Here is a 16345-nt window from a genome sequence, read left to right as displayed (position 1 = left end):
ATTAGGCGATAATGGCTACCCTGAACTTCATAATTTGGCGGTTGAATAAGAGTGGGTGTTTACTTGGACTGTTGAATACTAAATAGCATATAATTTATTGATAGTTTAGGGCTGCCTTGTGATAATTTGACTTTCGAATGTTGGAATTACGGATTGGTACTCTGTGAGCAGTTGAATAATGACTTCACAAATGAGGTTATTTGTTTTGTTAGGCTCGAAGTTAGGTTTGCAGTCCGAAGTCGTTATAAGGTAAGTGAGGTTAATGAATACTATGTGAAGCTATATTAGTCACAGGCTTATTTTGTGTAAATTTTAGAATTATGTTTTTGCCATATAATTCCCAGATTAAGCCCTCAAATATTGTCCTTATGCTATATAATTTGGCATGGAATTGGATCCTTGCTCAGGAAGAGCGCAAAGTTTTTTTTTTTAAAGGATCAGGCGGAACACTAAACCTTCGAGCATATACAAACTTTAACTGACGCAAGTAAAGAGGTTGGACTAGAAGTAAACACAGAAAAAACTAAGCATATGTTGCTGTCTTGTCACCAAAATGCAGGGCAAAATCATGACATAAAGATAGGAAACAGATGTTTTGAAAATGTGGCTCAGTTTAGATATTTGGGAATGACGATAATACGTCAAAACCTGATTCAGGAGGAAATTAAGAGGAGATTGAACTCAGGTAATGCTTGCTACCATTCAGTTCAGAACCTCATCTTCTAGTCTGCTGTCCAAAAACAAAAATTAAAATATACAAAACTATAATTTTGGCTGTGGTTCTGCATGGTTCTGAAACTTGGTCTCTGACATTAAGGAAAGAACATATACTGAGGGTGTTGAGAATATTTGGACTGAAGAGGGATGAAGTGACAGGAGATTGGAAAGAACTGCACATTGAGGAGCTTCATAACTTTTACTCTTCTCCAGGTATAATTAGAATGATCAAGCCAAGAAGGATGAGGTGGGCAGGGCATGTAGCACGAATGGGGAAGACAAGGAATGCGTATAGGATATTGGTGGGAGAGCCAGAAGGAAAGAGACCACTGGGAAGACCAAGGCGTAGGTGGGTGGACAATATTAGAATGGATCTTAGAGGGATAGAATGGGATGGTATGAACTGGATAAATTGACTCAGGATAGGGACCAGTGGAGGGCTCTTGTGAACACGGTAATGAACTTTTGGGTTCCATAAAATGCTGGGAAATTCTTGAGTAGCTGCAGAATTGGCGGCTCCTCCAGAAGGGCTCAGCCCCATAAGTAAGTAAGTAAGTAAAGAGTAAGTGTAGATGGACAGCATTAAGTGGAGACACTTGAAGGTATATTTTAACCGAGATGTTAAACTATGACAATGCCTTTCCTGCAGTTCCATGTCGAATTGTATTATTCTCTGTGGTTTCCTTTATATTGAAACAATGCATTTTCAATAATATTCAGGAAAGGGCATGAATTACATCGACTGCTGCATCTGAAGACTAGTACATGTGCTATCAACATCAGTGAAACTTGCCAAATCGTCATATGCCTTGATTTAGCAGCTTCAGTAATTGGAGTCCCAGTTGAAAGGGTATGTTAGCATTTATATTTACACAATACAACGTAATGTAGCACATAATTATAATTGCTGACTAAACTTTTAATTACCAGTACCATTATTTGTGGGATTTAATAAGGGAAACCACATTTCATAAAAACATTAACAGTAAAATTGAGAAGTGGCTGCTTATCCCCCACCACACCATGCAGCTAGTGTTACATTTATAAATATGTTCATTTATTGAATTAGTCGCCAAGGACAAGAAGAAGCGGATCAATACATCCACTCCCCCATGCTCTTTCATGGCTTACTGCTTAATTAGTTAAGTACAGGGACAACTTTACCTATTGAATCCTAATTAATGTAACCCAGCAGTAATTGAAAACTACAGATTGACATAAACCACAGTGAATCAAACAACTGAAAATGCTGTCGTGTAAACGTCACTGAATATGAATGCAAGCAGTATCTTGCTTGACATGAAGCATGACTGGAAAAACATTGTGTGTGCATCAGTAAGCAGGTGTGTATTTGTACCAAAATGTCAAATTCAAGTATGAAAATGGGCACTGAAGGAGGTATCTCATTGACACACCAACAGATGAATCTCCTTTCAAGGTAGTTAGTTATTTAGAGTGGGTGGGTTTCCCCTGCACCGCGACCAGTTTGATTTATTGTGCTTCCCTCTATAATATTCTACCAGTCTCTTTACCCTACCGATAAATGGTGCGTACAATCAGTCCCGCCGAGCATGAGAGTTCGGCCACTTGCTTAGCGGTGTCTGTAATGCTTCCCCCATCTATCAGAGGCCTTAGAGATTATTGTTGGGCGGGAAACGTCCTGGAATTTGGCTCAGTGATCCCCTTTGAGGATGAGGTTCTTTTACGTTCCGTAAAGTTATGACACGGGACACAGCTTAAAGTCCCTCCCGGAGGACTTGTTCCCTGAATTTTTCCGCCCTTAAAAATTCGACGACCTCCACCGGGTATTTGAACCCGCATACCACGAGTCGTGAGGTGGGAACGTTACCTCTAGACTATGGAGACCGCTTCCTTTCAAGGTAACTCCCTGGGCTTCTCCTGGAACTATTGTAGCACCATAGCCACTATGCCTTTGTCAACCCTGAATCAGTGGCTTTTCAGTGCTTCCTTGAGGGAGCCATATAACGTAGACTCTGTGGGGGATTATACAAAGCACAGCATTTACTGGACAGTGAGCCACATGAGGATGTGTGGTGGCACCCCTCATTTGCTTGGCATAACAGCTTCTCTTGATGATGGTGCACAGGACTGTGAGAGTTCTTGGTAATGATGGCAGAGTTCTTGAACACCAGCAACAACAATTCCTTGGTCATTAAGAAAGCAGTCAACATAATCTTTCCTGCACGTGACTGGGACATGAATTCATAAGGGCAGGGAGCAGACAGATGTTTCCATTGCATGCCTATAGCTTCCCTGTGAGCTGAAAGTTGTAGCACCATGTCTTATCATCCACCACAGTCTATCTCAAAAACCCATTACCCTGTACCTGGTAGCACTGCCAGTGTTCCATCAATAAACTGTTGTTTGTGACTGCAAGCGTTTGCAGACACATGCTTCGTGATATTCCAGGCATTGCACATTTGTTTGCTTGGTATCAGCACTCGTCAAATTCCACTGCTAATGCATGAATGCTGTGACATCTGTCTCCATGAACAGGTTCCTCCACTTTTGAAACTTTCTTAGGTGTTTTGACAATGTGAACCCGGCTTGGTCAAGCCTTTGAGACGCGCACATTTCCATGTACAGCACACTTCTTTCTATGAATTTTGTCTAGTTGATAATATTTTCTCTAAGGAATGAATGACAGCTTATTGGTCTGGCATGGATGGGTTGTGCAGCTGGAGTGCCAGCATTTCACCATGTCAGAATGTTCATGTTTGTTCAGACATGCTTTTTGTTGCATAGCTTTAGGTTCACTTGTAATGTGTCATGGACACTGCCACATGATTATTGGTGACTGGGCATGTTTGCTAGCAGCACCGTGAACAGGTTTAATTTGAACAGCACGTATTTTGTGTATGCATGCTTCTGCTCGAAATATCTTTGTTCTTGTTACAGCTTGATGCCATCAGACTGGCAGGTGTTACAAAGAAAAATTACACATCTCTTTGCCATACAATTGAAAAATTGTTAGGCATTGAAAAGCACATTACTATCAAGGATCTGTGTGTTCAGTTTGGTGTTAGTGAAGCAATGTCATTGGCACAGAAGATATTGCATAGGTAAGTGGAAGTTGCCATTATTTCTGACAAAAATATTGTGACATGTTGACCCCTACCTCCCTAGCGGCACGTAGTGGTAACGTAGCGCTCGCGTAATAGGCGAGTCATCACCCCGCCACTCTCCCCGCAGTGACGTCACGAGCGGAGCCAAAGTGAGCCGAGTGGAGCCGAAGTTAGCCGAGTCCCCGCAACCTTGAAGCTATGCAACGCAAGTCAACAGCGGTGACGTCACCAAGGGGTAACAGCGCTGCTAGGCTATACGCCACGTCACAACTAGCAACAGCGAACGGAATAAAAGCCGGCTGAGCAGCAAGCGAGAGTCAGTGTGTTATCAACAAGTTCTCAGTTCGCAAGTTACGAGTTACAGACGCGTGCGCGACAACTAAGAAGTCAGCGAGCGGAAGACTTATTGTGCTTTCGAGGCTTAGTGAGTGCTGTAGTACAGTTATATCTAGAGTGTGTAATTCAGGGAGACTTTTATAGCTCCCGCGTTATTAATACGTGAAGACTCTTGAAGATAGTGTTAAGAGATTTTGTTATAGGGTTTGTAAAGAGTGGAAACCCGTAACATTGTGATAATTAATTGTAGCCGATAGTTGTAGATTGTTGAATAAACCAGTTAACAATCCGAACGGTGTCTTCAGTAATGAAACACGTTACAATATTTATGTAAAAATTTCATCTTTTATTTCTCCTTATCAGAAATCTAATAATTAAAATATGTCATCAATATCTTCATGGATTAAGGTGAGTAGTCTGTTCCAGGTCCAGATACAGAGTCTCTCATAAATGACCACATTGCCTGTCTTATTGTTGGCTTGTTAGCCAGAACCTTAGCTGTCACCTCCAAGGAGTCAGTCTGGATTGGTGGCTTATATATGGCACATTTTAGGCATGGAAATTCAGTTCTTAAAGTAAATAAGTTGTTTAGAATAATTCATCAACACATTAGGTGCTCAAAATATCTCTCTTATGCTCCTAAAGAAACTTCAAGTGTCTTGAAAGGATTGTTGTATACTAATTTGAGTTCACAGACATTCATCGATATGATTGTTTCACAGATGTCATGCTTAAGTTGTGGTGATTATTGACATTTTTTGTTTTTTATGTTTCTGAACAGATAAAAGTCATCTTGCAAGTCATGGTCTGCAACCTGTCAGTCTGCCTACAAACACCTCATTTAAAACATTAATGGAATAATAAGTGCATGCTGTAGCACCATCTTGCATAAAACAACCTTATAGCTTTTCTTTTATGGTAATGCTCTCAAAAAACGGCCAAAGAGTATCACTGACATAACAAGCTGGAATGGTGCAGTTAGTATAGCAACTGTCTCAAGGGTTGGATGGCCAAGGGCTCGAAATTTGAGTCCCAGTAGGGGCGAGATTTTTCTGTTCTCCACTTCATATAGGTTGGCTCTGGGATCCATCCAGTGGGTACTGGAAGCGCTTTCTCTGGGGATAAAGTGCAGGGGCATGAAGCTGACCACTCAACTCCAACTAGTGCTGAGGTTGAGAATATGTGGATCTACGATACATCAACTCCCCCATATGCCTTCATGGCATAATGCTTAATTAGTTAAGCACAGGAACAATTTTACCTTGCTGATATGAATTAACAGTCTGTTAAAAAAAAGGTCCTACTGTGTGTATGCAGTAATGGCCCACCTCCATCAGATCTTCCGATCATGAAGGTAAATTTGGAAAGTCTGGGTTCAGATTAATACTGCTGCAGTACATGTTTTTCTGAGCACAGGTATACTCACTTAGATAGAACATAGCTTCATTTGTAAGACATTCATCAATTGCTCGAAGTTGTCTGATTTAAATGGCAGTAGAAGTAACATTCTTGCTCTTCATGCTGTTGTGGTTGAAACCTTTGTCTGTTGAGCTAATCATGTCAGGGATTGGAAGGTGACTGCAGTTTTGTCAAGCTTTCTTTGGTTAGCACAGCATCATCTCTTGTCAAAGAAAGTTTCGAAGCTCTCTCTCTACCAGCTCGAGAGTCACTAATATAGCCGGAACTCAAATACCAGGATACATAATGGTGAAACCTTTTACAAGTTTTATGTGGTTCCCCCCCACATGTGGAAAACCCTGCTGTATATATCTGTGTTTGTTTGAATGTCTCGATTCAGTGCTGTAAATAAGGAGAAAGCAACTTTCTGGACATGTTACATGAACAGAAACATGAAGAATGCAGATTCAGCACTTGCAAGTGTGGCCATAGAGCCATACAAGGTAAACAGTAACTGTATATCAGTGCAGCTGACAGTCTGCCTATCTGTTTATCACTGCAAGTATCTTAGCCTACCACTTACTTGTTTTTCCTTACAACCAGGAAGCCACATTTGGTTGTTTACGAAAGACATTGTGTGTAAAAGTAATTTTACCTCATTACGAGCATGTAGAGATAAAAAAAATCAGTCTTTTGTCCAGAGCAAAGGACACGCATTATGTTTGGGAACAAATTATTAATGGAATGCCATACTTGGATATGAGAGGAAGTAATGTTGCAGTGCAAATGATTATATACTAATGAGCTTCATGGTTCATACGCTTCAGAATACTTCAGAAGAATAACGTGGATGGGGTATGTAGCGTAAGCAGTGGAAACAAGAAATGGTTTTGGTTTAGAAACCTTTAAGGAGGCATGGAGATGGTAATGTTAAAATCTTGAAAAGAATTTGTTTCGTTGGACCTGGCTTAGGTTGAGGCCATAGTTTTATAATGATGGCTGTGACCCTTTTGGTTCCATATGGAGTATTTTATGCACAGCTGATTAGTTGTCAACTGCGTGATAAACAGCATTCAGAATCACGTGGTTTAATTCATTACTTATATACATAGAACCCTTATATGATTTTTTTCCAATTACATTTCAGCAAGTAATTGAATATTATATGGTAATAATAGTGACATTTTGTTTGATTTCAGATATGTAAGTGAAGATGCCCATGGAGCGGTGGTGGACCTCAGTCACCCAGTGTACAATGTCACAGCAGTGATTGTAGCTTGCAAGTATGATTTCGTAATCACTTTTTTTAATTCCAACGGATAGCCATTTCCTTGTAATCAGTTTAGGCAGTTCATGGGGTCTTGCTTGAGTTTTCTGTTTTGTTTCAAAACAAATGTTAAGTTGCTTCACTGGGTTAATAAATCATGATCTAGCACTCAAATCCCAAGTGCCAGTGGTTACAGTAGTGTTGCTGGTATGTACACATTCAGAGTAGTAGTCTAGCAGTATTAGAATTGTAACACGATATAATTTGGAGAGAGCTCTAATGTTTTAGAGGAACATCACCTCTATCCTCAAGGTTGAAGAGTAAACTAATCAAGAGTTTAGTTTCCTGCCTTCTTCTTCTGGTATATGGACTTGGTGGTAAAACTTTAAGATGGTTGAAATCATATTTGGGAAATAGAAGGCAAAGAGTGGAATTGTATACTAATGGGAATGAAAAATGTTGTTCAGGATGGGAGATTGTTGAATATGGAGTGCCGCAGGGCTCGATTTTGGGTCCCTTGCTGTTTCTTTTATATATCAATGACCTGTCATCAGCATTAAATACTGATGATAGGTTATTGTTGTATGCAGACGATACAAGCATAGTAGTGTCTGGTATTGATATTGATGAAATCCAAGTAAGGTCTAACTTAGTGTTGAATTCTTTAAGCCGTTGGTTTGCAGTTAATGGCCTGTCTCTAAATCTGAAGAAAACTAAAGTGGTAAAATTTGATACAACTAATCGAGATAATATGTCTATACATTTAAAGTTTAATGATGAGATATTGCATCAGGAAACCCACGTTAAATTCTTGGGCATTGAAATTGATAAGACCCTGAATTGGAAGTCACAGATTGAATCGATGCTGTCCAGATTGGGCAAGGCATGCTTTGCAATAAGAAACATGAAATTGTATAGCAATATTGAAACACTAAAGATGATTTACCATGCATACTTTCATTCAATTATGAGATATGGGATAGTATTTTGGGGAAACTCGTGGGAGGCTAAGAAGATTTTTCTTTTACAAAAAAGGGCCATCAGGATAATGTTGGGAATGAAACCCAGAGAATCATGTAGAACAGTTTTTAAAAAATTAAAAATTTTGACATTGGCTTCTCAATATATTTTATCTTTAATGATACTAATGGTAAACAATCTGGGGCATTATACTTTTAATCATACAATTCATGGTAAATCAACAAGACAAGTTAGAAACCTTCATGTTCCTCAATCGCATCTAACAAAGAGGCAAAAAGGGGTCTATTGTATGAGTGTAAAAGTTTTTAATAGTTTGCCTGATTTTTTAATTGAGTTGGTACATGACAAAAAACAGTTTATTGAGAAACTAAAGGATGTATTGCTTCAAAACCCTTCTTATACTGTTGAGGAATTCCTGCTTTTCTGTCAAGACCTGTCAAGAGGTGTCTGACAGTGTACACTTCATTTAACTCTATGTCCTTGGCTGTGCTCATATATTCTTGCTGCAATTTGTATTGCTTTTTAACTATTGTATGTGTACTTGTTGCAATTTGTATTGCTTTTTAACTATTGTATGTGTACTTGTTGCAATTTGTATTGCTTTTTAACTATTGTATGTGTATTTGCTGCAATCTGTATTTCCTTTTAACAATTTTATGTTTTTTTTTTGACAAGTATGGATTATATATGCTAGTGATTTTGTTTGTGAATGTACATGCTTCCAATGTCTTGTTGGCTTGTTGACATGTTTTATATTCTGTGCCTGTGCACATTTGTGAATAATCTGAAACGCAGATGTATATGTATGTATGTATGTATCTGATTGTCTTAATCTTTGACCCTGAAGATGGAAGCGATATCTTGTGAAATGTTGGATTGTCCCTGAATTACATACCGTTACAACATGTAAAGCTTTATTGTTCATAGTCACTGCAAAGAGGATCTGATATCCAGCCATCTAACAAAATATGTGGGATAGAAGTCATCAATGTTTCTGTCTTCAGTAGATGCATATGTATTAAACAGATTATTCAAACAAATATTTGCTTTATTATTTTATCCAAAGGAACAGCTGTTTGTTTCTCATCATCACTGGCACCAACTTCAGTGTTATTTTCATGCTTTCTGTAGCCTGCCTTGGGAAATAATAGTTATGATCATTAGTAGCTCTTGTCACATTTGACTTATTTTGGGAAAATCTCTTTTTGTAGATTTTCTGTATGATTACAAATGAGACCCAAAATTTTGCATTTCACTTCAACTTGCTCAAGGTCTATTATACTCGCAATGTTAGGGAGGTCATTTGGCCATGTTCGTATACCTGTCTGTGTCATACGAGCTCAGATTTGAGTCTGTAACTGCAAATGCAGTTCCTCTGTTTTTCAACTAATTTTTTCTTTCCTTTCTTTTCCTTTTTGTTGCAATATTGAAGTTGACAGTTTATATAATTTTGAAAAACCTTCATTTGAACGGATATCTCTTATATCCGAAATTGGTTGAAATATGTAAGTATGAGTTCATTACCAAACTTCCAGTTATGTACAATACAATTTGACAAGAAGCTCTGAATAACAGAGCAGGTGATGCAGTATTCCTCCTCCTCCTCCTTCTAATGCTCATTATGGGGATATGGAATAAGCAATGAATAATACAATGTTATCTTCATTTTAATCATTATCTGAACTGAAGAGTTAGAGAGTTTATTAAACATGTATAATATCTTCTGCTGACAGCCAACTGCTGATTAGATGTCACCCTTTCTGAGCAAAATTGCCGTCCGCTGTTTGCTGTTTTCTGAATGGTCGGTGCTGAGGTTATATAATGAGAATAATGCCAGCAGTTCAGTTTACCCCTGTGTGGGGCAGGGTCAGATACCCCCACTGTGACCCTGTGAGTCGTAGAAGGCTACAAAAAAGGAAGTCTCAAACCTGAGGCAATAAAATATGATCATGAGATGCAAGGTACTCGGATTGCGTTTCCAAGGGTCAGCAGCATATACAAAAGACAGACCCATCCTGTCATCAGAGAGGGCGCCCCACAAAAACAAGACCCTAAGTGTCAGACAATAATACATATCTGGTCATGATCCAAGATGGGGCTCAACACCAAGACTTACTGACTGACTGTCAGTCACAATGTGACTTTGACTTTTTTTATACCTGTTTGGAGGCAGGGTCGAATACCTCCACCATGACCCTGCGAGTTGTAGGAGGGGACATAAAGGGGAGTCTCAAATCTAGACAGTAAAATATGGTTGCGAGTCCCAAGGGACTCGGACCCGAGAAAGATTGTGCTGGCAAGGGCCAGCAGCATATACAAAAGACAGACCCATCCCCTCCCCACAAAAACAAGACTGTAACTGTCAAACAGTAATAAATCAGTTGCAATATGAGTTTGACACTGAGTTAAGTTTACTCATTTCTGTTAGAGGCTGAGTCTACCCCAGGGGCACAGTGTAGCTGGAAGGATTAGGTCGACTGAAAAAATCCGCCTCATTGGGACTCGATCCTGCTACCTTTTGGCTTGTAGCATAGTTCCAGTTTAGTGTGTGTTTCAGAGTATCTGAGAGTGTTTTGAGCATTTCAGTAACAGTAAAAGTGACAGCAACAGGAAGTTTGTAAAAGACCTGTGAAGATTTAAAATGCAAGTTGAAGACTGCATTTATGTGTAATACTGGGAGTGTGTGATCCAGTCAGACTGTTACCTGGAGAGGACTAGTGTGTGCGTGCAACAGTGAATTATAAAGTGTGTATAAATCAGCAATAGCAATATTATCTCCCAATAGATTATTACATCATCAGCATAGAAAAAAAGATGGTGGGTCCCATTTAATTTCAGTCCAACCTGGTTTTCCTGGACCTTCCTTATGGCATATTCTAAAGCGAGTTGAAAAGCTATGGAGATAAAGCCTCTCCTTGTTTTAGACCATTCTGAATAGGAAATGTATCACACAAATATTTACCTATGTGGAATTTAATAGATGGCTGTGTTTAAACACATATTAATAAGCATGTCTAGTTTCATGGGTACCCTGAACCCAATGAGAATATTGTTGATTATTTCCCACCTAACTTAGTCATAGACTTCCTTGAAGTCTGAATATCTAATGAATGTGAAAAATCTTGTCAGTAGTTGATCTGTTATGTCAGTACCCACACTGGTGATCCCAAATAATTTCTTCTACATATGGACTTGAGAGAAGGATATTGAATAAAATTTTGTATGAGGTTAATAACAGTGATAAGTATTATGGTGGGTTCTGTTGCCCTACTTGTAAATTGGTACTCGTTCATGTACTAGGCATTTCTTGCTTCAAACAGAATTGGTCATGTTACGGATCTCAAAACATAATGTTTCACCTCCTGCTTGAATCATTTCTACCAGAATTTGATCAGCACCTTGTGATTTTCACATTTTCTATTCTTCAGTAGCAATTTCAAACTCAAAAGGGGCTAGTCTCAGGTACTAGTGGCTCAGATGTATGTATTTCCATCTGCCTAACATCACTAACCCTACATACATTCTATAGCTGAGTGAAGCAATTCTTCCACCTTTTCAAAATGTTGTAGGAACCTGCAAGCAGATCACCAGTCTCATCCTTTAACAAGTCCGTTATAGGTTGATAACCCTTCTTAAATGTTCTTGTTCTTACTGTTTGTAGCAAACTCGTTAATTTTGCCTCTCAGATATTCCATGTTTTTGTTTCTGAAATATCTTCTAGCTTCATATATTATGGTTCTACATGCTATAGTATTACCCCCATTTATGTAGCTCAGATCCTGTAACCATTGTAATTGCTTGTTTCCTTGATCAAATGATTTTGAACATCCTTTGTTGAACCATGGCTTATACTATTTCAGTTCATAATAACCTAAACTTTCTTTGGCTGATATTTTGATATCCTGTCTAATTGTTTCGCAAGCTCTATTAACATCCATATTGCCATCTAAGTTTCTCAAAGCTGTAAACCTATTTGAACCTCTCTGAATCAGATTTTTTTATCACTCAATTACTGTCAGTCTCTCCTTAACTTTTCCCACTACCAGATAGTTATTGGTATTAGTCTGCCCACCTGAAAGATTGGACATCAAGTATAGTTGAATGTCATCTCCTGTCTGTCAAAATATATTTAATCTGATTGTGTCTTCCATCAGGATTTGTTGACTTTAATTTATGAGTGTTAGGATGTGGGAACATTGTACTCTTGACAATTAGATTTATGAATGTGGCAAAGTTTACTTCTCTAACTCCATTATCATTACTAGTTTCATGTAAAGTCCACTTCCCACTTATTAGTTTGAAAATATGGGGGAGAGTCAGCAAATAGATCACAAATGGATAGAAAACGTAAAACACATGATATTTGAATGTAGGAAAAACATTTATTTCTCAACAATATTGATACACTTGTCCCATCACTTTACCAGTATGTGAAAACCTGCAGCATAGAAGTCCTTTGACTGTTGTCTCAGCCACATCCCCTCCTTCATTTTAACCTCTTCATCATCAGTGACGCTTTTGTAAGCCAGTGGTTAACCACTTTACGTGACACTTCCCACCACAAGCAGGAAACATGTCTTTATGAATATCCTTTGCATTGAATTCTTTTGCCCACAGAAAACACACAACAGAATGGTGCAATTTCATAGTACACTCCTGAAGCACAGTCTCTAGTTTGACTACTGAAACTAGCCTCTGAACATGTGCATGCATGTGTGCTACCTAGACTGTCATGAAGCTGGATTGTGCTGCTACCTCTTGATGTACATAGAAAACCTATTATGTCCATAACTGCTGTTTCACATTCATTCGTGACCTATTTACTGTCTGTTCTTCATATCCTCTCTACCTACATTAGCATTGAAATCTAAAAAATTCTTGTGGTGCACAGGGAACTTATCTAACGCACATTCTAGTTCCTCATAGAAGCTGTCCTTTATATCATCAATTCCATCCTTTGCTGGGGCATAAACATTCAGAACAATGGTCTCATACCATTGATCCTCTCTGTATTATATATTATATAGTGACATCCTGTCACTATCAAACTGTCTTCTTAACTGCTGATGTGATTTTCATAGGTGCAGACAGTCCTTTACATAACTCACTCCTCGTTCCCATTCCCACAAGAAAGTGTACGATCACCTGCTTGTTCAGTGACGCCCCTGTTGCCCATCTGACATCTTCTACTCCCACTAAATCTACTTTATATTTTGCTGTCTTTTGCAACTGTTATTGAACCTACCCTGTAGAGATTCCTTACATTTTGTTAAGTGGGTCCCATGTCACTGTAGCATGGCGTGTCCTCGGGTTGCAGATGGAGTAAATGACCTCCACATGTGGAGGCCAGCTGTGAACATATTGAATAAGCAGTTGTGGACAGCCAACAATTGGTGTTCCTCCAGCTTGGGGGTGGGGCGTGGAGCTAACAACTCACCGTAAAAATATTACACATGGCCTGGTATTTGACAGATTTTTTGGAATGACCTCGGCTAAGGAGAGTGAATTTGGCACGTGGAACTTAAGTAGTGACAGATGTCATTGGATGTCAGACTTGATTTCATTCTGTTACATGAACTTTACAACATTTTAGATCTCATGACCTCATGACTCTTCACTATGACATAAATATCAGGACTAATGCCACATGAAAACAAGCCTTTAGTTTGCTTGCTTTTCTCTCTTCAGTATCACAGCAGTGTCAAAGGGAGTCCATCTTGCCTTTCTCTTCCACTTTTTGACAAGCTGCTGACTTCACACACGCATATTATTTTAGGTTCAGTATTGAGCCGATTTCCGCTCAGTGTGGGGGCAATCGCTGTGCCACTGGTATCGTCTACCAGTAACACAGGTCATTTCCATATTCTCCCATCAGGTAGCACACTCTTACCTCCCTCCTTGTCGCATGACTTTCATGACAAATTACAGATGTCCTTGTTCCTTCCTGTCCTAGGAGTGACTTCTTGCAACACAAGCTCTCTCACCTTCTGCAGGAGACATAGCAAGCAAATGTGTGCTGGGTTGTCTCTTCAAAATTATGTTTCGTTGTAATATGTGTTAATTTTGGTTAAAATGTGTTTCATGTCTGTTGAAAACTCTGTCTGGGAGTGCTCTTGCCCCTCTGTATGTGCGTGCTTTTATATGAGGGCAAGGTATATATTTAATTTATTCAGTGAGCCTGTGGGATATGTTTATGGCCAGTATTGAGCCTGTGTTATGTTTTGTGCTGCCCTTGCATTAGGCATATTGCAAACCCAGTTCCATTTTGTACTATATGTTCATGTGGTCATTCTGCTGAACACTGTGTGAGTAATCCATGCATGACTGGATTTTGTTGAAGTAGCCATATTAATGATGCACCATATTGCACGTGACTCTGGTCACATATGTCACTTAATTCTGTTTAACTAATATTGATGAACATGACAAATTAGTGAGGAAGTTGTGTAGTTAGTGAGTGAGAGAGAGAGAGAGAGAGAGAGGGTGAGTTAGTAATAACTTCTGTGGTACAGTCTGTGTGTACTGTTGCTGTGAGAAGCTGGTAGCTGAAGTCAGAGACAATTTGGGAACCCAGAGGAAGGGTAATGTCCGCCGCAGTTGGAAGATGCTACCAAGCAACAACAGCCGCCTCAGCTGTCCGGCGGTCACACCCCCGACTCACTGGGCAACTCGGCCGCCTCAATTCGCCGGTAGTCATGCCCGACATGCTGGGCAACTGGCGTAGCTACTGCTTCTCCACTCCTGCAACCGCGCTCGGCTAGCGAATGTTCTCCAACAACCAAGCAACCTCCAGCAACGGCCGCACTGCGGCCAGTCAACTGACTCAGCTGCCTCAACACACTGCAACCAACGGTCCTTTTCAGGACGTACAAACTGTTCTGAAGAAGTGGGTTGTCATTAAAGTAATGACACGACACAAAACCCCACAGTTGGATGTAATCCATATAAAGTCAGTAATATGTGCTGTACTCTTAAGGATGATTTCCAAACCTCTTAATGAACATGTAACCTCAAGTATTTTCTAATAATTATGTGGAAGATGCCCATTTTGAACTTTGGCTGGAGCACTCCTTTCTGATTTTTTTCCTGGTCTTCCTCACTCTTTCATAAGAACAGTAGCATAATGCCTTGAAGTTGGCCACGGCTATTTCCTCCCCCTCTCCTTTCCAGTTCACCATGCATAATGATTTAATTCAGTACTAACCTATCTCTGCAGTTAATACAGTGTCGTTAAATAACAGCCAGCCAACTCCTCTCTGTCCACTGACCTTCACATAATGGTATTGTTTTATTTGCCTGCAGGCATTGCAAGCTGAAAGTGGACCGTGCAAAACTTTTGGAAATGAGCCATATCCAGAAGTCAGCATTTCTGAAACTTGCAAACACTTTTGAAAAATATGCAAAAGAACTTCATCTCAGCCACAAGTCATCATCATGTAATGTTGAAGAAGATGAGTATAACCCAAGAAGCCAATTGAAAAGTATGGGTAGGTAATAGTGTTTCTATAGTATGACACAGGGATCACTTCTAGAAGTAAATATAGCTGTAAGAGGAAGAACATGTCACCTTAATGCATTCGAAGTATATGCAATTTTATGTTTTGCTTTGGACAAGTCAGAACCCTGTAGAAAGAACTATAAATGTGTCAGATTCAGTGGGTATGTAAGGTGGGTGTGAGATTCCTTTTGAAATTCAGCTGTCTCAGAAGTAGATCTTAAAGTAGGTTGGATATTATCATGTAAATGCATTGCATTTTAGATGGTAGCAGTATCTTTTAATTACCTTCTGTTTCATAGCAGTATATCCAGACTTATACATATTTTATGATATTGCATGAAAAGATCTGGTGAACCTGCCTACTAATGACATAATTTTCTTTCATTAGGTTCAGGAATGGAACAAATTTTTCCACCACCCTCCAGGAAGGCACTGCCTGATTCTTCCAATTCACAAAGTTATGAGGACTGGAAAAAGAGCATACTTGAAGACTGTGATAATGTGGAGCCCTAAAACAGTCATACCAGACCATGTTATTTCATTTTTGGATGTCTTGCACAGAACAGAAATTTGATTTATCAGTCATTTGTCATATTGTAGGTATAGTAATTTAAAAAAAAATATATCATATGTGAGCTGCAATGTGAGATTGAAATACAGTTAATGAAATGTGAGGTCCTTGTGGTGGTAACTATGAAGGTTATTGTCCTCTGGATGTGATGCTCTGTAATTTTGTAAAGAGATACACAAACATACAGTTTGGTAGATAGTGACATTCTTCAATTGACAAATCACTATAACACAGGTTAAGAGACATGGCTGTGTTGTTTCTAACTGGTGATTATTATGGGAAGGTAGGATAATTAATCTATGCAGAGAGTGTAAGGTGTGGTGGGGGCTTGTAGCATGAATAGGAGAGAAGAGGAAAGCATATAGGATATTGGTGGGAAAGCTAGAAAGAAAGAGACCACTGGGAAGACCAAGGCATAGGTAGGTAGACAGTATTAAAGTGGATCTTAGAGAAGTAGAATGGGATGGTATGGATTGGATTGATCTGGCTGA

General features: G+C 39.3%; 1 protein-coding gene across 1 annotated transcript; it reads left to right on the top strand.

Annotated features, from left to right (window-relative positions):
• Nucleotides 1–3: 3 nt before the first annotated feature.
• Nucleotides 4–15930, top strand: LOC111867106 (origin recognition complex subunit 6). The gene is made up of 6 exons (XM_023856625.2): nucleotides 4–249; nucleotides 1438–1567; nucleotides 3637–3800; nucleotides 6737–6820; nucleotides 15088–15272; nucleotides 15672–15930. The coding sequence occupies exons 1-6, from the start codon at nucleotides 179–181 to the stop codon at nucleotides 15794–15796; spliced, it is 759 nt and encodes a 252-aa protein (XP_023712393.1). The 5' UTR covers nucleotides 4–178; the 3' UTR covers nucleotides 15797–15930.
• Nucleotides 15931–16345: the final 415 nt, after the last annotated feature.

The sequence above is a fragment of the Cryptotermes secundus genome, unplaced genomic scaffold, assembly GCF_002891405.2.
Source record: "Cryptotermes secundus unplaced genomic scaffold, Csec_1.0 scaffold291, whole genome shotgun sequence".
Lineage (NCBI taxonomy): Eukaryota > Metazoa > Arthropoda > Insecta > Blattodea > Kalotermitidae > Cryptotermes > Cryptotermes secundus.
This window is presented reverse-complemented; position numbering and strand designations above follow the sequence as displayed.

What these genes read in the sequence shown, in the direction of transcription:
- LOC111867106 (XM_023856625.2), top strand. Translation starts at nt 179, where the DNA reads ATGACTTCACAAATGAGGTTATTTGTTTTGTTAGGCTCGAAGTTAGGT. An exon ending in TTGGAGTCCCAGTTGAAAGG is followed by an intron (nt 1,568 to 3,636) that starts GTATGTTAGCAT and finishes TTCTTGTTACAG; the next exon opens with CTTGATGCCATCAGACTGGC. An exon ending in AAGCCAATTGAAAAGTATGG is followed by an intron (nt 15,273 to 15,671) that starts GTAGGTAATAGT and finishes TTCTTTCATTAG; the next exon opens with GTTCAGGAATGGAACAAATT.